This window comes from Nothobranchius furzeri, chromosome 19 (assembly GCF_043380555.1).
Source record: "Nothobranchius furzeri strain GRZ-AD chromosome 19, NfurGRZ-RIMD1, whole genome shotgun sequence".
NCBI lineage: Eukaryota > Metazoa > Chordata > Actinopteri > Cyprinodontiformes > Nothobranchiidae > Nothobranchius > Nothobranchius furzeri.
In genome coordinates, this window is record NC_091759.1 from 23,185,125 (window position 1) to 23,207,753 (window position 22,629).

Genomic DNA, 22,629 nt, shown 5'->3' on the forward strand with positions numbered 1-22,629 from the left:
GTTTGTATTTCAGTATAGAGGTGTTTCACAAACTAAACCAGCTCCATGGACTCCTGTTCCCCTTCTTTCTCCTCTGGACAAACTGTGATGGTGGTCCTTGTAATTTTATGAACTGTGTGATGGTGGTCCTTGTAGTTTTATAAACTGTGTGACGGTGGGTCCTTGTAGTTTTATAAACTGTGTGATGCTGGTCCTTGTAGTTTTATAAACTGTGATGGTGGTCCTTTTAGTTTATAAACTGTGTGATGGTGGTCCTTGTAGTTTTATAAACTGTGTGATGCTGGTCCTTGTAGTTTTATAAACTGTGTGATGGTGGTCCTTGTAGTTTATAAACTGTGTGATGGTGGTCCTTTTAGTTTATAAACTGTGTGATGGTGGTCCTTGTAGTTTTATAAACTGTGTGATGGTGGGTCCTTGTAGTTTATAAACTGTGTGATGGTGGTCCTTTTAGTTTATAAACTGTGTGATGGTGGTCCTTGTAGGGTTATAAACTGTGTGATGTGGTCCTTGTAGTTTATAAACTGTGTGACGGTGGGTCCTTGTAGTTTTATAAACTGTGTGATGGTGGTCCTTGTAGTTTATAAACTGTGTGATGGTGGTCCTTTTAGTTTATAAACTGTGTGATGTGGTCCTTGTAGGTTTATAAACTGTGTGATGTGGTCCTTGTAGTTTATAAACTGTGTGACGTGGGTCCTTGTAGTTTTATAAACTGTGTGATGGTGGTCCTTGTAATTTTATAAACTGTGTGATGGTGGTCCTTGTAGTTTATAAACTGTGTGATGGTGGTCCTTGTAGTTTATAAAATGTGTGACGGTGGGTCCTTGTAGTTCATAAACTGTGTGATGGTGGGCCCTTGTAGTTTATAAACTGTGTGATGGTGGTCCTTGTAGTTTCATAAACTGTGTGATGGTGCTCCTTGTAGTTTTATAAACTGTGTGATGGTGGTCCTTGTAGTTCATAAACTGTGTGATGGTGGGCCCTTGTAGTTTCATAAACTGTGTGATGGTGGTCCTTGTAGTTTATAAACTGTGTGATGTGGTCCTTGTAGGTTTATAAACTGTGTGATGTGGTCCTTGTCGGTTTATAAACTGTGTGACGGTGGGTCCTTGTAGTTTTATAAACTGTGTGATGGTGGTCCTTGTAGGTTTATAAACTGTGTGATGGTGGTCCTTGTAGGTTTATAAACTGTGTGATGTGGTCCTTGTAGGTTTATAAACTGTGTGACGGTGGGTCCTTGTAGTTTTATAAACTGTGTGATGGTGGTCCTTGTAATTTTATAAACTGTGTGATGGTGGTCCTTGTAGGTTATAAACTGTGTGATCTGGTCCTTGTAGGTTTATAAACTGTGTGATGTGGTCCTTGTAGGTTTATAAACTGTGTGACGGTGGGTCCTTGTAGTTTTATAAACTGTGTGATGGTGGTCCTTGTAATTTTATAAACTGTGTGATGGTGGTCCTTGTAGGTTATAAACTGTGTGACGGTGGGTCCTTGTAGTTCATAAACTGTGTGATGGTGGGCCCTTGTAGTTTATAAACTGTGTGATGGTGGTCCTTGTAGTTTCATAAACTGTGTGATGTGCTCCTTGTAGTTTTATAAACTGTGTGATGGTGGTCCTTGTAGTTCATAAACTGTGTGATGGTGGGCCCTTGTAGTTTCATAAACTGTGTGATGGTGGTCCTTGTAGTTTATAAACTGTGTGATGGTGCTCCTTGTAGTTTTATAAACTGTGTGATGGTGCTCCTTGTAGTTAATAAATTGTGATGGTGGTCCTTGTAGTTTATGAACTGTGTGATGGTGGCTCCTTGTAGTTTATAAACTGTGTGATGATGGTCCTTGTAGTTTTATAAACTGTGTGATGGTGGTCCTTGTAGTTTTATAAACTGTGTGATGCTGGTCCTTGTAGATTTATAAACTGTGTGATGGTGCTCCTTGTAGTTTTATAAACTGTGTGATGGTGCTCCTTGTAGTTAATAAATTGTGATGGTGGTCCTTGTAGTTTATGAACTGTGTGATGGTGGCTCCTTGTAGTTTATAAACTGTGTGATGGTGGTCCTTGTAATTTTATAAACTGTGTGATGGTGGTCCTTGTAGTTTTATAAACTGTGTGATGGTGGGTCCTTGTAGTTTTATAAACTGTGTGATGCTGGTCCTTGTAGTTTTATAAACTGTGTGATGGTGGGTCCTTGTAGTTTATAAACTGTGTGATGGTGGGTCCTTGTAGTTTTATAAACTGTGTGATGCTGGTCCTTGTAGTTTTATAAACTGTGTGATGGTGGGTCCTTGTAGTTTATAAACTGTGTGATGGTGGTCCTTTTAGTTTATAAACTGTGTGATGGTGGTCCTTGTAATTTTATAAACTGTGTGATGGTGGTCCTTGTAGTTTATAAACTGTGTGATGGTAGTCCTTGTAGTTTATAAACTGTGTGATGGTGGTTCTTGTAGTTTCATAAACTGTGTGATGGTGCTCCTTGTAGTTTTATAAACTGTGTGATGTGGTCCTTGTAGTTCATAAACTGTGTGATGGTGGGCCCTTGTAGTTTCATAAACTGTGTGATGTGGTCCTTGTAGGTTTATAAACTGTGTGATGGTGGTCCTTGTAGGTTTATAAACTGTGTGATGTGGTCCTTGTAGGTTTATAAACTGTGTGATGTGGTCCTTGTAGGTTTATAAACTGTGTGATGTGGTCCTTGTAGGTTTATAAACTGTGTGACGGTGGGTCCTTGTAGTTTTATAAACTGTGTGATGGTAGTCCTTGTAGGTTTATAAACTGTGTGATGTGGTCCTTGTAGGTTTATAAACTGTGTGACGGTGGGTCCTTGTAGTTTTATAAACTGTGTGATGGTGGTCCTTCTAATTTTATAAACTGTGTGATGGTGGTCCTTGTAGTTTATAAACTGTGTGACGGTGGGTCCTTGTAGTTCATAAACTGTGTGATGGTGGGCCCTTGTAGTTTATAAACTGTGTGATGTGGTCCTTGTAGTTTCATAAACTGTGTGATGGTGGTCCTTGTAGTTCATAAAATGTGTGATGGTGGGCCCTTGTAGTTTCATAAACTGTGTGATGGTGGTCCTTGTAGGTTTATAAACTGTGTGATGGTGGTCTATGTAGGTTTATAAACTGTGTGATGTGGTCCTTGTAGGTTTATAAACTGTGTGATGTGGTCCCTGTAAGTTTATAAACTGTGTGATGGTGGTCTATGTAGGTTTATAAACTGTGTGATGTGGTCCTTGTAGGTTTATAAACTGTGTGATGTGGTCCTTGTAGGTTTATAAACTGTGTGATGTGGTCCTTGTAGGTTTATAAACTGTGTGATGTGGTCCTTGTAGGTTTATAAACTCTGTGATGTGGTCCTTGTAGGTTTATAAACTGTGTGACGGTGGGTCCTTGTAGTTTTATAAACTGTGTGATGGTGGTCCTTGTAGGTTTATAAACTGTGTGATGTGGTCCTTGTAGGTTTATAAACTGTGTGACGGTGGGTCCTTGTAGTTTTATAAACTGTGTGATGGTGGTCCTTGTAATTTTATAAACTGTGTGATGGTGGTCCTAGTAGGTTATAAACTGTGTGACGGTGGGTCCTTGTAGTTCATAAACTGTGTGATGGTGGGCCCTTGTAGTTTATAAACTGTGTGATGGTGGTCCTTGTAGTTTCATAAACTGTGTGATGGTGCTCCTTGTAGTTTTATAAACTGTGTGATGGTGGTCCTTGTAGTTCATAAACTGTGTGATGGTGGGCCCTTGTAGTGTCATAAACTGTGTGATGATGGTCCTTGTAGTTTATAAACTGTGTGATGGTGCTCCTTATAGTTCATAAACTGTGTGATGGTGGGCCCTTGTAGTGTCATAAACTGTGTGATGGTGGTCCTTGTAGTTTTATAAACTGTGTGATGGTGCTCCTTGTAGTTAATAAATTGTGATGGTGGTCCTTGTAGTCTATGAACTGTGTGATGGTGGCTCCTTGTAGTTTATAAACTGTGTGATGATGGTCCTTGTAGTTTTATAAACTGAAGCTAACATCTTTGCTGTGAACTACATTTACTGTGTATCTTCATTTTCAAACTGTTGATTTTTCCTACTTGGAAGCTGGAATTTCCAAGGAGAAAGTCAACGCACCATTATCTATGTAAACACAAACATATCCAGCTAACGTTATCTTAAACAGTTTATTTAGCTGCGGGCGCAGATTAAGATGTCTCATACCCAGATCGATGTCGCTGGTTTCATCATCACCCAACAGCCCATCGCGTTTAATAAAGTAAAGCCAAACTTTAGAGCGTGTTCGCTTTCTGCTAGTCGTAATTTCGGCGTTGCGGGGAGGAAGTGAACGCACCATAAGCTGAACGGAAGCTAACATATCAAGCTAACGTTATCTTAAACACCTACTGGAGCAGAATAAGATGATGATGCCTCACTTAGATCGTTGTTGCTGGTTTCATCACCACCCAGTGACCCATCCCGTTTAGTGAAGTGGACCCAAAATTCCGAACGCTTCCTCTCTGCCGTGCTGCTCTGTTTACAGCTCATAGTCTGTATAAAGTTTGTATTTAACCACTTTAAATGTGTGTATCTTGGTAGGAGCTGGGGCTAGGGCGCCTTGGCTTCTGTTAGACACAAGGAAGAAGTCCTGGAGGACAAAAGGTCAGGAGCCACTGCTAAACTCCATATTGTTTCTGTAGTACAAGAAAATAGCTAAAAGTATCTTAAAGGACATATAGATGTTGGTGAAGTCCAGAATAAATGGAGATAACTCAGTTCCCTCTCAAAACGTTGCTTCTGTTGAAACACGAACAAGCTTTAAGTTAGAGGCGTAACACAGAAGCTGGTGCGTTTCCTGCTTGAGTGAAATCCAGCAGCTCTAGCAGCTCATCTGTCTAGCCTCTACAGCATCATAGACCTCTAAGCAGCTGGTTAACAGAAGGATGATGGCCACCAAATGCAGTTATTCAGCTGTCTCCTTTAGGCTCTTGTTGAATGCACTAATGTCTAAAATATAAATGGCACAATAAATATAAATAACACGTTGGCCCACTTGTTGTGTTTCCATGCCAATCCCTAAGTTTTAAAAGAGGGAAAACTGGGACACAGAAAGTTGGATTCATCATCCTTAATGCCGTCTGTCACTTCAACTGGATATTAACCCGACGTTGTCCCTTAATTTGGGCATCATATTCGTTCCTGTGGGTCCGCCTCATCTGTGGTACCCTGGGATAACTCCTCTGCACCCCAGTACGAGGCTGGACAAAATCCAAACACCTACTTCCACTTCCTCAGCTCCCTTTTCCCTCCTCGGAATGAACAGTTTGTCTGAATCAGACTCTTCATCCGGGCTTTGTCATGATGATATCCCCCACTGGTTGTGTTAGCGTAACTCGCACTTTCCCTGCTCCATAGAGATCATTATCCCTGGTCCAACGTGGTATCACTCAATGAAAACAATATCAGCTCACAATAGTGCCGCCCCGCCTCATAAACCCACACAATGCTCGCTGCAGTCAACCTTAGATTGTTTGATTGGCGTTCACTGCTGTGTTTGCCAGGAGAGCTGGCAGAAACACGGTGTTATTTGAATAAAACAGGAAGGGGCCCAGACCCGCTGCTGCTCTGCTCTCCAATTATCAGACAGCACCCCAAAGGAAAGCCGGAGCGTAATTCACATCCTAGAATTACAAAAAGAAAATCAGAAGCCTGGTGGAGCGCTGCACTTAAGACTCAACGTTTTCTCTCGCTTGGTTTGAGACTCTTTTCTCGCCTTTTCGGCCCAGCGTGAATCCTCTCCTGCACTATCTGATCGGACCCATTTTTCCTGGTGTTCCTGCAGCGATTCCTTTTAAACGTGTCCCAGTCCGAGCCTCCCTGTTTAGAGTGACCCGTGTACCTTTGTGTGCAGTGAGCTGGACTCGGTCCCAAGTTAGCTGCAGGTGATGGTTCTGCTCGATGGTTTAGCTAGCTACAGATAATAGAGGCAGATGAGGACGCCGCAAAGGCAGAAGACCAGATAACGAGTTCGGATTGGGAGGGAAGCCAAGTCAACCGAGAAGGGCTGGGGAGGTAATACATCGTGATGCTTTCCAGGCACAATTGTGCTCATTTCACCCTCCTCAATTAACACTTTCACCCGTCTGTTCTGCTTCTCTGTGTCTGTGTCCAAACCTTTTACTGGTGCCAAAGACGGAAAACAAATGGCCCAAAGCGAACTTGCTGATGTTGTAAGCCAGACTTGATTTTTGGTTCAGCTGAAACATGAGCAGAGGCAAACTTGGCTCACACCAACACAAACTCACAAAGGCTTAACCCCCCCACCCCCACCTGCCACGGGAGGGGAAGTGCAACACTAAGTAAACTGGCAGCAGCTGCAACACAGCCAGCCGCTGGGGGAGTCCCATTCAGCCTGATCCCAGCAGCGACCGACGACACCCTCTCCGAGGGATTACACGGAGGAGAACACTAACACACACCCGTAAGAGGATTGTAACATGTCCGCGGCACATTGTACAACACACCCTCGGCCAGCCGTGTGGAGAATGACACTGGTTATCACAAAAGTTGCTGTCTCAGTCTTTACAGTGGCGGTTTGAGTAGTCTCCACAGTGTAAATGGGTCAGACGAACTGCTGCAGACATGTTAACGAGGGCTGCACTGTGACCCTCGTTAACACACCTGTGCTTTTGCTGACTCCCTCAACCTTTAAAACATTCGTAGTCCTCAATAAAAAAAAGTTAATACCATTTTTGTACAAAGGTATTTCAGAAAACCTAAAAGTCCAGCACACATCAGGCTCCTCGGGTTCTTCAGTCATGGTATCAGGGGCTTTCTTCATAATGCCAGTGGGCGGTTGTGAGGGGCCGAAGGCTTTTGGAGGTCTGGCGTCAGGAATGGCAGCAATGAAGCCACTTCTCTTCAATGAAAAGATCAGTGATAGGCCTGTTGACACCCGGCAGGAAGTCATTTTCTTGAAACCCCTTTCCAATCGGCCAAAGGAAAGAATAAAAAGCCGAGCACTCCCATTAGTCCATTCATTTGGGGAGGGGGGGCTGCTTCTCGGCTAAGGGAGGGGACTCGAACTTTAGCCATGAATAAAGAATGGTACCAAAACATCCTCCCAGAGGAACTCCTCCAACCATCCAACTAGGTTTGGTGACGACTCAATGTTTCTACTTATCCTTAGTGGCTCTTACAGAGTCTGTACGGGAACTAAGGAAAGCGTTAGGTTTAGGGATGACGTAAAAAGGCATTATTGGGTGTTTTTGCTGGAAGTTGATTAAAGGTAAACCAGGGTGAACGACTGAGCACTTTGTAGAGACATGATGGAATTTTCCATAAAAGCCTTTTAAACATGAACTGCTGTCATTTTATTTTAGTAACCACTGAAACATCTAACAAAAATATCTACACAACTCTGAACCAGCTAACTTTGTGAAAACCAGTAGTTGTCATTCTCAAAGCTGTTGGCCACAAGTGTACAAGAAGAGTTGAGTTCCTCTTCCAAAAACAATTCCTTCCTTTTTCTTTTCCTCCACTTACTCCCTCATTTCAACCCCTCCATCCCCTCTGCAGAGGCCTTGGAGGACCCGTCCAGCGCTGGCTTAGTGGCAGGGGCGGTCATTGGATCCCTGCTGGCCCTGCTCTTGGTGGTAACTCTTGTTGGAGTTCTCCTGACCCGGAGCCGCCGACAGCAGAGGCGTGGCTTCCCCAGCAGCGGGGACTCCTTTGCAACTGGAAGCGGTGGCAGCAACGGAGGAGATTATGGCAACAAAGCCCGCCTGCTTTTTGGCAGCTCTGGTAATGGTGGCAAAAATGGAACCAGCGCCAACAACAACGGGCCCATCTACACGTATAGGGAGGGCTGCGACGCCACCGGGACTCTGACAGAAAAACCCAACAACTTCCATCACCACCCCCTTCAACACCCCTCAACCGGGAACCCACCTACGGCCCACGACATCCTCCTCTGTGGAGAGATGGATGAAGCTGAGAGGCGGAAGTTTGAGCTCGATGACAGCATGGAGGAGGAAGAGGAGCGATATGATCGATTTGGGAATGTCAGGGGAGGTGGGAACATGTTGCCTCCGGCATATCACGCTCACCGAAGCCACGGCGTCGAAGCAGAAATGGACGTGTACCTCGACAACGACATGGAGTCCCAGAGGGACGGCTCTGTCATTTCCCGAACTGCCATTTATGTCTGAGGGTGATGGAGAAGCACAGAAAGGAGCAGGCTGGAAAAGAAAAGGAGACGAGGTGGAGGAAGTGGGGAGTTTAAGACCACCCCACCCAACTCTAATATGGAAGTCACCTCCATTAGCAACACCTACCTGCTCAAAGTCCAACACAGTTTAAGAGTCGCCGTCAGCGATTTCCTCCACGCTTCACGATGACTGTATTGTAACACATAGACGATGCCGAGAACAGTAAGAAGTTGTTGTGACGCTGATGAAACTGAAGTTGTGGTAGCATTTGTGCACTGTGGCTGTGACAGACATCTTTTTTGTGTTAAATTTATCAAAAAGGAGAAAAAATCCTGCCGACAGCAAACGGAAACCTTAGCAAAAAGGCTTATTGCTACGTTCGTGTTGCTTCAGCTTTGCAAAGTGAATATGTGACTAAAGTGTTTGTACTTTATACCGTAATTCACCAGAAAACACACCTTCAGATGCCATCCATGTTCAGAATCATCAACGTTTAACTCTTGTCAGAACGGCTGCTTCTGTATGAAAACATCTGGATGTTGCTGTTGTGCTGCAGATGGCAGCTTTCCCTACAAACCCAGGAGATTGCCCGAATTTAAAACTTGAAAAGGCCAAACTCGTTGTCATGGCAACAGCCTGAGACTTTCTGTGGATCCTGGGGAAATGAATTTTTATTGGAGGGTTTGCAGTGGCGCCCGCTGCACCCCTTGACACCACCTGGTGTCCCGATGGGAACCGCTGAAGCAAGAGGACGCCAGAAAGCCGGCGACGAGACAGCTGATGGTGTGTGCTAATGTGTGGCTGGCTGTGGTGTTAATGATGTGCAACATCCGTACGCCGGGCGGCGTCTCACCATAGCACAGGCGTTCTTATTGTTGTTGTAGATGTTGTTGTTGTTGTTGTTGTTACTCTTGTGTAATGGTGTTGATCTTGCTGAGGAAAAGATGCGCCAGGAACCTCGGGGGTTTCACAAAGTTTCATGTCGAGTCTGTAATGACTCATTTAATGAATAAAAGACGCCTTTTTTCTTTGTTTCCAACTCAACTTCTCTATCTTTTCTTACTTCCTCTGCACTTTCTTTTCCATCAATATCCTTTATTTCATGTTCCACATACTTGTTTATATTATAGGTGGTTAATTCAAGTGCCAGTGTGCGCAGGACAAGCGGTACTGCTGTTATTTATGGTCCCATATCTGAGTTCCAGTTAATGAGGTGAAACGCCCACCAGCTCTGTCCGAGGCTGTTCTGCTTTATGAGTTACTTTATTATGTCCTCTTGAATGTTTTAAGGCCGTTTTCCGTTTACCGCGTTCCGATTGGACGCATTCATTTCTGGAGATGATTATGGAAATGCAAATCCACCATGGCCGTGTTTCCAGCGGATAGAAAATATTCACCTATGTTGCACCAAACGCCTTTACAGCTGGATCCCAGTCAGAAGTAGAACCTGCAAATAACCAAAACTCGCCACAGCATCACCAGTGAGGATGACACCATCATCATCATTGGTTAACTGCTTTCTCCTTTCTGCGCCTCCTTGGGTTTTAAGAGTTAGACGAGCTCCCAAAACTCCTGATCGATGCTGACAAAGATCTCTAATTATTTTCTGGACAGATAAGTCTTCTGAGAAAGATGTACAGAATTAGTCACAAAGTCTTATCTGACCAGGCTGTAACTGTTGGTAATTAAACCCAAATCTGAGGAACGATATGCAAATTCTCATTTAAAGACACCGCATTAGTCTGTGCAACACTCAGATGTTTACTATTATGCTGGTTTTAGTGCGGCCTACGACTGTGTTGCAGTAAATTGTGCAGTTGTGCAAACTTTTCAGCTCAGAATATCTACAGTAAGCTCAAATTTAGCAGTGTTTATTTGCAAGTCCTTTAAAAACCTCTGCTAATGTTTTTTCTTCACTTTTCTCACGCTTACTACTTTAGAAATTTAAGTTGAGAATTTACTAACTTAGAAAATTTAAGTTGAGAATTTACTAACTTAGAAAATTTAAGTTGAGAATTTACTACCTTGGAAAATTTAAGTTGAGAATTTACTAACTTAGAAAATTTAAGTTGAGATTTTACCAACTTAGAAAATTTAAGTAGAGAGTTTGTCCCCGACGCATTCGAGACCTTTTCAGCGATTTTGAGAGAACATTGGTAACATGTTCAAAACTGCAGTCATACACATGCGAGGCCATGGCTGCAGCTCGACAGTAAAGCCTTTAGATGCATACGTGTCAGTTCTGAGGTTTCCAGTAACAACTGATCTCTGGACGTTTCAGTATGGAAGACCTACCCAGCCAAAGTCTAAATTCAGTCAATAAATAAATGAGGGAACCTGATCTGGTCGGTGTGCGTTCGTGTTCCAGTAAGGCTTCAGATTGAGCTCTTTCTTTCCCTTGTTTGATTTAAACATTCATTTCTTTTTATTTCCACCCAAAGAATCGTCTGAAAGGGAATTTAATTAACTGTTGAGTCACGTCCTTTTATTTCCGAGGAGCTTTGAGGTGGCATTGGTGGACCCAGAGAGCAAAGCAGATAAATCTCTTTGGAGACGTATGTAGATGAAATAAAAAAGAAAGTAAAGGACTTGGCCAAAGGTGAAGCTGTAATAAATACATACTTTAAAGAAATATGTTCATTACTACACAGATAAGTACGGATTAAAGAGGCTGAGATCTAAAGTTACGTTTTGAAATAGTAAATAAGCCATTTCTCCAGGAAACAAGTGAACAGGCTAAATAACTGCTTGATATTTTTTTTAATGAAAGCGTGCTTTAATAACCCAAACAAGCTCAGCTGTGCACATGTTGCACCAATCTGGTGATGTCTGTATGTCCACAGTGAAGAAGATCCGTTAGACCAGATGTATTCTGGTTTATATACATCTTTCTGTGCCTGAACGTACCTGATTTGGAGGTTAGGTCAACTGTCCAACATGCCTTTAGGCTCTGCAGAGTTCGGATCGCCGCTTATTGAATAAAACCACGAGAATCACCAATAAATGGGTAAAATCTTTCAGGCCTTGCACCTCCCGTCCACACGGCCGTTTTAACGTGGGATCTCAGGGGTTACGTTCTGTATTAGAAGTCGCTTTTACCGGACTTTATGTGGTCCATTAAACTTCTACATGTTTTATGAGAAATAGATGAAAACTGGAGAGTTTGTTGTAATAAGGATGATGTCTGCTGGTCGTTTTAAGATTTAAAACCCTAGAGCAGATCAGCCGTAACATCGGGTTTGCTTCTAAAGCTCGGACTCGTGTACGAATGTTTAACTGTTCAATGTCTCTGGAATAAAGACAGTAGGGATGTACCATTCCGATATCGATTTCGGAAGTAATTCGATATCGGCCCAAAAGCTGTATCAGATTTTATCGAACTGCACCAAAACTCTCCGACGGAAGCAGTCTGTCAAGGTTCACATTTTTGTTACCAACTTTTTTCACACGTACTATTACTGGCTCTTCTTCTGATTCAGTAACATCACTTGATCGAGCCTTTCATACATTCCACACTACAAAACAGGTAAAAGTCTGTATGATTTGTGCTGATATCGGATCGGATCAATATCGGTATCGGTCAGTACCGAAGGCTGCAATATTGGTATCGTATCGGAAGTGAAAAAGTTGTATCGGGACATCCCTAAAAAACAGAAATGAAACATCGTTCTGATTTATCAGCGTTGAGATAAAATGAATAAAAGGGAATTTTTTAAGAATGTTCTAATCTCTCATCATCAGCGGCCATTTTGTTTTCTTGTGCTGTGAGATTTAGTCATGATAATTCAGGTGTGATTGCTCAACGCGGCCCGTGGAGAATGAGGTCGTTGATTTGACTCTTGTATGAAGAAACGTTGCCATCAGCTCTTCACCCCCGGGCCCAGCCGGCCTCTTGCTGTTGGTTGTTGTTGTTGACATTGTGCTCTGTGTTGTTCCTTAAACGAGACGGCTGTATCTGCTTTTTTATAAAACATTTCAGTGGAGACGTGTCATGAAGCCTCAGTTTTTTTTAGCTTCAGATACCTGCTCGTGCTACACGTATGATGGATGTAGTGCTCCGCGGGGTGTGTGCATGCTCCAAGGTTTAAATTTAAAACAATAATAATAATTCTTTGTCTTTTCATATGAATGGAGTTAATGTCCTGTGGAAGCGTATTGCTGCCAGAGAAGAGAAATAAATAAGCGATTATAGATGTTCTCATAACGAGATCACGCTCCTTTATGTGTTTATTTGCTTTGACAGCAACATGCTTCCGTAATCCTACATTTACAGTTGGCTTTTGTTTACAATAATCTCGACGCGTTTGAATGAACGTCATGTTTGCTGGAGCCTCCGGTGATCTCCATCCTGAGCTTTTTGGATGCACCCCGTTTCATTCCCTCGCCCTCGGTTTCCATATCTGGAGCAAACTTTCTCCGGGGGTTCCTGAAGGCGTCGTAATTTTTACAAAGCCGGCTGTGATCACGACTTTAGCTCCTAATTAGTCCCAGAGTCTTGTAGCATGGATGCACCTTCAGCGAGAAGCCTCTTCATCAGTCAGAACTTTTGTTCCAGCACAGCCTCCTCTCAGTACAAGGAACCATTTCCAGTCGACTCTCCGTGGAAGAACTGATAATTAATTAGGGAGCGCTGTGTTATCGCTCTATAAATACAAGACTCTCACCACTCTTCTCCTCAGAGTATTCATCAGCACACCGCACCTGTTCTCATTCGCTCCTTTCAGCTTTTTCAGCAGATCTGCCACAGGACCTATTTCTGATTTTACAGACTCCAGAAACACGTCGTAACTGTACTTTGTCACAGCAGCCTCGCTAAGTTCAGAGCGTCCACCGGAGGATGCATTAGGTAACAAACCGTCTACTCCTCTGTGACATCACAACCCTTTGCTTTTACTCGCATTCGCACAACATACATGTAGTTGTGACTCCATTTCAGGTGTGAGTGGATTATCAAACACCCTGACGGGTTCGAGTGCCTCTAAATGGTGTTTATTGCTCAGAATGCTCCCAAACGGACACCAAACCAGATATTTGGGCTGTTGTTGTTTAATAATCTTTTGTTTCTTCAATTTTATGATTTCAAACGATAAAATCGTGAGATTAACACTGCTTTACTGAATCTGCAAAACAAGCTAGCTTTTACAGGCCACGCCCTCCTGATATGGAAACCCACATTGCCTGAGTAAACGAGGAAGCGCTAAACACCAGACGCCGTTTTCTTCATCCAAACGACTTTTCTAGTCCGCGACTTCAGATGGTGATTTTCTTTTTGGGACTCTGGTGGTTTGTGCTAAAGCTGACGCGGTAGCAGCCGGCTGTTTCTCCTTCTCTGGTGTTACTGAGCGGAGAACCTCTCACAGCAGTGGTGTTCTGTTGGGAAATGCACAAGCGCGTGATGAGTGGAGGGCCCAGGGAAGTGCAAACATGTGGTGCTGGATGGTCCATTCCTTGCTCCGAAACGTTGTAAGACTTTAGACAAAAGTAAGAAAACCACTTCGACGGTGGCACAGGGGTTAAGCGCTCGCCCCGTAATCAGAAGGTTGCAGGTTTGAGCCACACTCAGTCTGTCGCTGTCGTTGTGTCCTTGGGCAAGACACTTAACCCACGTTGCCTTCTGGTGGTGGTCGGAGGGGCCGGTAGCGCCTGTGCTCGGCAGCCTCGCCTCCGTCAGTGCGCCCCAGGTCAGCTGTGGCTACATCGTAGCTCATCCCCACCAGTGTGTGAATGTGTGTGTGAATGGGTGAATGACTGGTTGTGTTGTAAAGCGCCTTGGGGGGTTCCAGGACTCTAGAAGGTGCTATATCAAATACAGGCCATTGGGTTTTTTTATCTCCGTAATATATTTATAACTATATTATGTTATGATGTTTTTAAGATGCATTAATTATCTCCGAATATTAATAAATCTTTGCCTTTTCCTTGCCCGCTTTCTTTCTTCAAACCAAAGTCACAAACTGAACCAAACGACTGAAACAATCGTGCGACAGGAAGTGGTTAGAAAGTCCACGTTGTCTCAGATTTCTTCTTAAAAAATGAACGTTGTCGTTTGCTCCGTTTAGCAGGCCGTACTGAGCATGTGCAAAGTGATGTCATTAATTGTACAATGTTTTTGTTTAGTAGCAAACTCGCATCATAAAATAGCTTTTTCCCAAACGGAGAAATCATGTTTGCACATGGACGAGCGGCACACACAGAAAAACTCCCGATTTTAGACGTTTGATCGTCCTACACCAACACTTCAGTGGCGTTTCCTGTTGGGGTGAGTGAAATGTCCTGGCAGTGATGTGTGTGAGCTGAAAATAGAGCTGTAATTACTCCAGCGTTCCCACTCCGATCTTTAGCTTCTCCCTCGTCTCAGATCATGTGTGTCGTGGGAGGTTGCTGCTCTGAGTCCCGCCTCGCCGCTGCAAGTGTTGGCGCCCCAACTCTGTGACAGGTCACTTGGCTCTGTCAGAGGGAAAGAGACTGGAAAAAGAAGGGGGGGTTGATGGAAGATGAGGGTGGTAGTTCAGTGCTTCATCCAGGGAATACCAAACAGGCCGGGAGAGAAAAAGAGACTCTCTCTTCTCAGATTAGAGGAAGTGGGAGTGAGAAAAAGAGCAGCAAATGGAACTGAGCCCCTGCAGAGTAGATGAGAGGACGTTATTTTTCTGTAGCCCACCTGAGACCGAGTGTGTTGAGAGTCTGAGCTATTCGCCACGGAGGCAGGAGCTAGAGATGGCCACATTTGTTTCTTGTTCAGCCCGATCGGTTGGCTGCTGCATAAAGATGACGGCGGGCGTGAAAGGAAGGAGAGATTGGCACGCCGGGATTTACAGCTCCAACAATGAAAGCTGGAGGTAGACGGCAGGTCTCGGCGGAGTATTCCGGAGTGGTATTCCAACCCTCCGTCTGACGATTGGCTGCTTCCTCCCAACAACAACTGACAGTCCTTTTCAACCGGGCCAATTAGTGGAAAAAGGGCCGTCCTGTTGGCTCTGCGGCGCTTGGCCGATCGGCGGCAGATCTGTTTAATTGTAAAGAATGTTCAGCAGCACTCCGGAGACGCCTGTGAAGGAGCACAATGGTTTATGTTCTCCATTTTAATATTCCCTCTCTCTTCGCTTCAGCCCTAGAACAAGCTGTTCCACGCATGTTTAATTCAGCAGAAGCATGAAAGTGTTCAGCCTCGGCTCTGCTTCAGTCTGAGGGGGAACCCAGATGGAAGCAAAGGACCGTTAGCTGTTGAGCTCGGCTTTAGTCATTAATCCAGTTAAGGCCGAGCTGCAACAAGGCCGGCGGAGACCCCAGCAGACGTGGAGGAAGTTTCCTCCCGACTTCTGCAGTGGTGGTGGCTGTCCATAGGGGGCGATGTGGAGAGGGAGCGAATATAGAAGTTTTTACTAAATCTGTTAGTAGGGATGCAACGATACCACTGTTATCCAAACCGATACGATACCGATACTTGGATCTGCGTACTCGCCGATACCGATTACCGATACCGGTACTTCTACCACACACAAAAAAATGCAATGGTTTGTAATGCAGATTTTATTTTCTTCTCCGCTTTCAACAGGAAAAGACTGTGAGGTAGATAAAAAGTAAAATATATGAATGGAAATCGTCACAAAACTAAAATATTAGGTGAACTGAAATGACAAGTTACAGTGAAGCCACTTTCAAGCAACTGCTTTGGTATCGGTTCCTGGTATCGGTTAACTTTTACCGATACGATGCTGCTGTCGTATCGGTGCCGATACTGATACCAGTATCGTATCGGTGCATCCCTATCTGTTAGCAGCGTGTCCGTTTCACGTAATAGTGAGCCTACATGCAGTTATTTCCACGTCATTAAACGGTGAATTCCCCGACGGACTCAACCCGTTTCTCTTCAGGCGTCTCTGAAGAGCAGCCGGTCAAGTCTGGTTGCTAGGCAGAAATTTAAGGGTTTGACGAATCAGCATCGCTGAATTAGATGTTTTTGGGGTGCTGCTTGTGTAACAGAAATTAATTTTGAGCTCCTTGCTGGTAGTTTGGTTAGCATGCTAAGCTAACAGAAGCTGCGTAATACCCGGACCTCAGACTGATCCAGAAGGGATGCTCGCTTTGTTGTGTTGTTGCAGAAATGTCCTCTTTTGGCTCTTGTGAGTTTATAAATCCGCATTTATTAGGTCAGACTTCATTCCTGAATCTCTCTGGATGTAAACGTCTCGGTTTTCCTCCCGGAGCGGCTTATCGTCCAACCATTCAGCAGATAGTGAACGAACTTTGATTTTTACGAGTCAGTCCAATCCGGCAGCTGCGTCTCTTCATCTCCGCTCACGAGCCGGGCGTTTAACTTCAGACCAAAGCAGTCAAAGGAAGATGTGTCCTTAATATCAGTTATTTTACTGAATTATCCTTTTGGAGAAATGACATTCAGGCTTTTATTTCCTTCTAAGAGGATCTTTTTCAGAAATCTCCTTGATGATCCAAGCTGAGCAGCACAGAAAGCATCTGGCTGCTTTCAGAGCGGCGCAGCTGTCGAGTCCTGGTCGGTCTTCTGAGGAGGACGTTCTCATCTGACGAACTCGATTCTTTATTTTAGGCTTTAAACACAAAAATACAAAATAAAACTGTATAGTGCTATAAATAAAAGCAGCTTTGTTGGATCCAGTATTTGTGATATCCTCATTCAGCGCCGTTTTCAGCAGGTTTTTCATCAGAATCCTGAGTTGCAGGCAGCTTTTTGGATGTTTCTCACTATTTATTTATTTATTTATTTATTCATTTATTCATTTATTTGTCCGAATCCAAACTCTGAAGGGTTTCCTAGGCAGCGCGCAAAAACTCCTTATCGTAGACTCGTATAAAAATGGCTAAAATCGGAAAAGCTGCGGTTCTGAAGGCGGATTTCATTCCTAATATTTAAATTTATTGTTATTTTGGAACAAACCAAACAGAACATTACGGTGTGTTTTTGAGGTATGCTCATGGACGTAATTTGGGGGGGGGGACAGGGGGGACATGTCCCCCCTACTTTTTCCAAAGTCAAGTTTTGACCCCTGCACTTTTTACCATCCAAAAACAACATTACGCTATATTAAATTGACTCTGGTTGAGCTCTAGGACCAAACGGAAAACAACCGTTTGGCTTGAAGCCTGTTTCCCATTAGAGCATAATGTAAAGATACCCCCCCCCCCGTGCCCCCCCCCCCACTTCTAAAGTGAAAATTACGTCCATGGGTATGCTGCGTGGGTGTGGGACCGAGTTTTGAGGGAGATTTCATCAAATATATAAATACTACAAATAAAGTGTTGCTTTATACGGTTTAAAACGCGTCGTGTAGATCTAATTACATTTTCTTTTTCAAGAACTTAGTTTTGTTTTCCCGTCCGGTCCGTCTCTGATCGTCCTGCTGCGCGGTCGCGTCGGTGAGGCGGAACCACCGCAGCACAGGTGATGCGTTCTGCAGTAGCGGAGCGCGGCGGGCACGACTGAAAGACAGAAAGTACTGGAGAATACGAACGGAAGCAGCTGCCTGGACCACATCAGCCGTCTCCGTGCTCTCCGCTCTGCTGAGTCATGTGACATGAGTGATGTCACAGGTAACATGTTTTACCAGGCTCTCCCTGGATGAATATCCAGCTCCTCCATAAATCTTAACCTGCTCCCGGATGAAAAACGGACATTTTCATCAGTGTAGAAAAGCCGTGGGAGGAGAGAGAAAGGTGGACATGTCCGGGAAAAGAGGATGTTTGGTCACCCTAAAGCAGACCACTGGGGCGATGCCAGATGAGCCAGTCCACCTCTGGGCACGTCCACCCAGGAGGAGACCTAAAGGAAGACCCAGGACACGCTGGAGGGGCGATGTGTCTCAGCTGGCTGAGGAACGCCCTGGGAGAGGGAAGTCAGGGTTGCTGCCCCCATGACCCAACCCCGGATGAGCAGAAGAGAATGGATGGATGGTCTTCTGTGGTGGACAGTTGTTATTCATTTAGCTGCTCATCTGGGGTCAGGTGCCACTCTCCATCTCCTCCTGGGGAGTCACAGGGTGTTCTCTGGTCTGCCTCGAGCTCTTCTACCAGTGGGAGACGCCCAAACGTCTCCAGAGCAAGAGGACCAGAAAGCCGCCTTAGCTTTGGATGAGGAGGTGCAGTGGCCATACCTCCCCCTGGATGAAGGGCCTCCTCACCTCACCTCTGAGGATGAAGCCAACCACCCTCGGAAAGAAGATCATCGAAGCTGCCAGGATTCAGAATCGTGTCCTTCAGGTCATGATCTGAATCTCATGACCATCAGTGAGGGTTGGAACATAAATTTAGCCCAGGTCCGTCTTTGTCACACACCCGATCCATCCATCTCTTGGTCCAGGCCACCACCACCACTCATGACCAAGAGAAGGAACATGGACCCTACCTCAGGGAGAGTTCCAAGTTTCTAAGCCCGTGTCCTGGTGTAGACTTGGGTGATCCGTGCTGGTGCGCTGTGGAGCTCACAAGCAACACCCCTGCAGACCACCACCTGGCCTTTACTCCACCAGACCCTTACAGCACCCTCAGCTGCTTCTTTACATTCACATAGGTCAGTTACAGCAGCCCGAACCTCTGGTGAGGAAGTCTTCCAGACGTTCCCAGGAGAACCAGATCTCACTGGTTTGGGAACGTTTCAGCATCTTCTGGGAAAGCCAGAGGAGACAACGTAGGTGGGATGGATGGATGGTAGGGAATCAGAACGTTTGCGAGAATAAAACTCAAACACTTGGATGGTTTTTAGATGGAAGCTGTGAGCTGGACATCAGCCCAGTTCCTTTTTATTTCTGACAAACGGAAACAAAAGCTCTTCCTGTAAAGGATTTGAGTCTCTAATGAAAGCACTTTTCTGTCTTTATTATTTCAAAGACCCACAGATGTTTGAATAACAAACCCGCGGCGCTCGGCGGCTCATTTTAGTCCAACTTGTCTTCAGTTCCTGAGAATTATAGAACACGATCATTATTGATGCTGTCGTTTCCACTCTGCTGATGTCTGAGCTACCTGCTGCTAGCGGTCATTTACCGCGGACGTCCCGTAAAACGATGAATGCTTCACATCAAACACGTCCTCTGAGTGCAGACTTGACTCGTGTTCAGCTCCCGGGTTCTCGTCTGAACCTCAGAGGAACGTTCCTGTAAAGACGAGTCTTTCATCGCAGAGACGAGACGAAAAACTCCAACTTCTTAAATGAAAGAATCCGTTCCTCATTTCCACACATAGGAAAACTGTTGTTGTGACGTTCGTGGGAACGTTCTTGTTGCAGGTTAGTCTCCAAAGGGCTCGTTTGATTAAATCTGGTTGCAAAACCATCCCGAAGCTGTCTCACACGTTCTGGTTCCCAGGAGCAGAACTGAGGTGGGTGAGTCCTGTTGCCGACACTCGTGTTGTATAATAGTGTAAAGTGTTTGTGTGATGGTGATCAGCAGGTCAGGGACAGGTGCAGACACGTGTCTCCTCGGTGTTTATGGGATGTCTACCGGTTAAAGAGCCTTCCAGAGGTAAAGGTGCTGCATCATCTGTAGAATTGTGTGCGTTAGCTTAAAAATCCTATCAGCCTTTTCGCTCCAGGGTGCAAAACTCATCGAAAAGGTGATCTCTGCTTCAGAGGCATTCATCCAGGACATGACTGGTCGATGCGTCTCTGGTTTCACTTCTTTATCGATGTTGCTGGTTTCAGACGTCGCATCTTCACGAGGGGAAAACATTCGTGTCCACCGAAAACAAGTAAATATAAATACGTTTCCGTACCAGAGTGCTCTTAACTCACCACACACAGCAGGATTATCTGATGAGATGGTCTTTAGATGGCGCCAGTGAGCCGTGCACGCCGTAGGTCGCTCCTGGTTTTTTAACATTTTTGAAAACTCGGACTGCCGTTTAACTCGTACCAATTTATTTATAAAGCTCCGTTTCAAAATAGCTTGGCAGCTTACCAAAGTGCTGTTCATAAAAGAGCCAAATGCTCGAACATGTTAGCAAAACACAATGAAAGCATGAAAATCAGGTAAAATACATAAAAACAGCATAAATAATCAAGGATAAAACTTCCTGCTAAAACAATAGAATAAGAAAACAGTTAACAGCACTATCAAAAGTAAAAATAATGCGAGGAATGCTAAAAACCGTTAGAAACGGCACAAATAAAGCCAAAAAGCTACAAGGTGGTGCGCCGTGTTAAAAGTGAGCTACTGAATCGTAAAAACTAAATAATAAAAATAAACCCGCTGCTGGATTTTCATGTAAAGTGTCACGGAGGGAAGGCAATACTGAAAAAGTGTTTTAAGGACCGACTTTTGATCAGCAACTACCGCTGGGTCTTCGGGGCCGGGCCACCGATCCGTCGGGCAGAGAGTACGGTTCCTGGTTCCGGTGTGCCGAGCCCCACGGCGTTGTCGAGAGTAAAGGGAGAGCCAGGTCACAAACCTGCATGGCGATCTTGCCGTGTGAACCAGGTCTTCTCCAAGCTTGGGTTGTTGGGACAGCAAGTCCACGAAGGTCCAGAGGAAGGAATCCTGATGGGATGCCTGAACCTACGCCCGGACTAGGAGGAGCAGCTCGACTCCGAGACCTGGCCGTTCCACGGAGGAATGCTGGATGTTTTCAACCAACACCAACAGTCAGACTTGGTGCAGTACCACGGATACGTTCCTGAAGAACCCAACTAAAGCAGCAGCGAGGCTCATTGTGGTCCACTTTAAACTCCACACACATACGAAAGAGGAAACTCGGAAGTAAAAATCACTATTCAGCCAGCCCGGGATGTGTAGTGTGGCGGGAGAGGCTAATTCTGTGTCGCAGTCATTGTAAACCACTTTGAGTAGAAGTGGTTTATATGAAAGCCTTCCACCAAAACAAATGATCCCACTTTATATCTGCAGAGAGGATATTTACAGAATCCTAATCAGTGGGTTGAGTTGGGGTGGGGGGGTGGGGGGGTCCTGAAATCTGGATGGGTGGATTTGCAATTCAACTACGAGTCTGATTAATTCTGCAGCCTGTGGAAGGTGTTCTTGTTCCTCGGACAAAGTCAGGCGTGGAACAGGAAGTGGTGTTTTTCCTGCTTCCTCCGACGGCTGCAGACATAAAACACTTCAGCGGCGGTTACTTAGAGCGTCTTTTATCGGCGTTTTCTTCATCCCAGCCCAGTAGATCTGGAGTTGGCCGGCTGTTGTCTTGCAGAGAAACATCTAATCACGATGCAGCGATAACCTCGTGAAAGTGTTAAAAAATCTGCATTTAGTGGTTTTCACGCCTGCTGCATGTGAAACGTACAGAACGAGTGTGAGACGTGGCGAAAGCTCCTGATGTGTGATGGATATGGAACCAGAACGTGCCAGAACCAAAGACGTTCACGGGAGCAGAAATAGCCGTTAATGCAAGATAAGCGACCGTCTAATTAGAAAAGATTCAATTATTTCTGTTTTGTCATGCAGCATGTGTCCGAAGATGAAGCTGCTGCTGATGTAAAAAGCCCCGCGGCCGTTCCCGTCTCGCCCCTGCCGGTCAGAAACGCTAAAAGATAATTGAAACCATTTTGGATTAATAAACGCTTCCCTCGTTTACGGCTGTCTGGAGTCCCTCGCTCTTCATGTCTTCCCAAATCCAATTTTTTTAAATGGCGCTCTTTCTACCACCAGCAGCTGTTCCATTCTTTCCAGGAGTGTCCGTTCTCCTGCCTAGTGCCACTGAGGAGGGCGGGAAAGAGTAACAAAGAGAAATGAAGGACGGAGAGCAAACATGATCTATATTAAACATAATTGCCACATTTTACGTTTCATCAAGTCTTTTCCTGGTGGCCACAGAGACAATAGCTGCCCTACTTTCCTCTCTTTTCTCTTTTCTCTCAACTAAAAAGAGCAAAATTCATTTATTTCACTCTCAGGTTCCCAAGGAAGTTGGATCCGATCGGGTTGTTGGTTCCCGAGCTAAACGAGAAGAAGCAAAACCAGCTGCTTGTTCCAAACACACTTAATTATTAGGTTTAAAGGAGCAACGTGTACGTTTTCTGCAGCTAAACAATCACAAACCAGTCTCAGGTCTCAACCATATTGGATGGAAGGTTTTACTGAAACTCGTTTCGTTCTCAGCCGGCTGGAGGGTTGAGCGTTTTTCTCCTTTTGAAACAAACGAAAGCGAGACATGGATACTGTTCATGCTCTGTGAGGTTGCAGAATCTGCGCCGAGCTAACGCTGCAGCTCCGACATTTGTCATTTGACACCAGCAGGCAAAAAGCTGCAGAGCTGAAGCCTATAAACAGGAGTGACCCAGAAGTTATTTCCTGTACCCCTCAGGGGGGTGAAGCAGGCTAGAGGCTAACATTAAGCTAACAATGCCAACGGTGAATTAGAAGCTAATCGTCGACTCCAAAAATATCTCAAGCTACTTTTTCAATGACCAACAGCTGGATGTTACTGTGACATGTGTCACATGAATAATGAGTCTATTGTCGCG

At 44.8% G+C, this 22,629-nt stretch overlaps 1 protein-coding gene across 4 annotated transcripts in view; it reads left to right on the forward strand.

Moving 5' to 3' along the window:
* Positions 1–22,629, forward strand: part of pvrl2l (PVR cell adhesion molecule related 2 like) — a 332,000-nt gene that overhangs the window by 203,264 nt on the left and 106,107 nt on the right. The window contains exon 7 of one of the 4 annotated variants that reach the window (XM_015974033.3): positions 7,552–8,338. The exons of the other annotated variants lie outside the window; for them this stretch is intronic. Within the exon in view, the coding sequence (XP_015829519.1) occupies positions 7,552–8,183 (632 nt within the window). The 3' untranslated portion in view covers positions 8,184–8,338. Of the gene's footprint in view, positions 1–7,551; positions 8,339–22,629 lie in introns of those variants that run through there. 4 annotated transcript variants of the gene reach the window in all.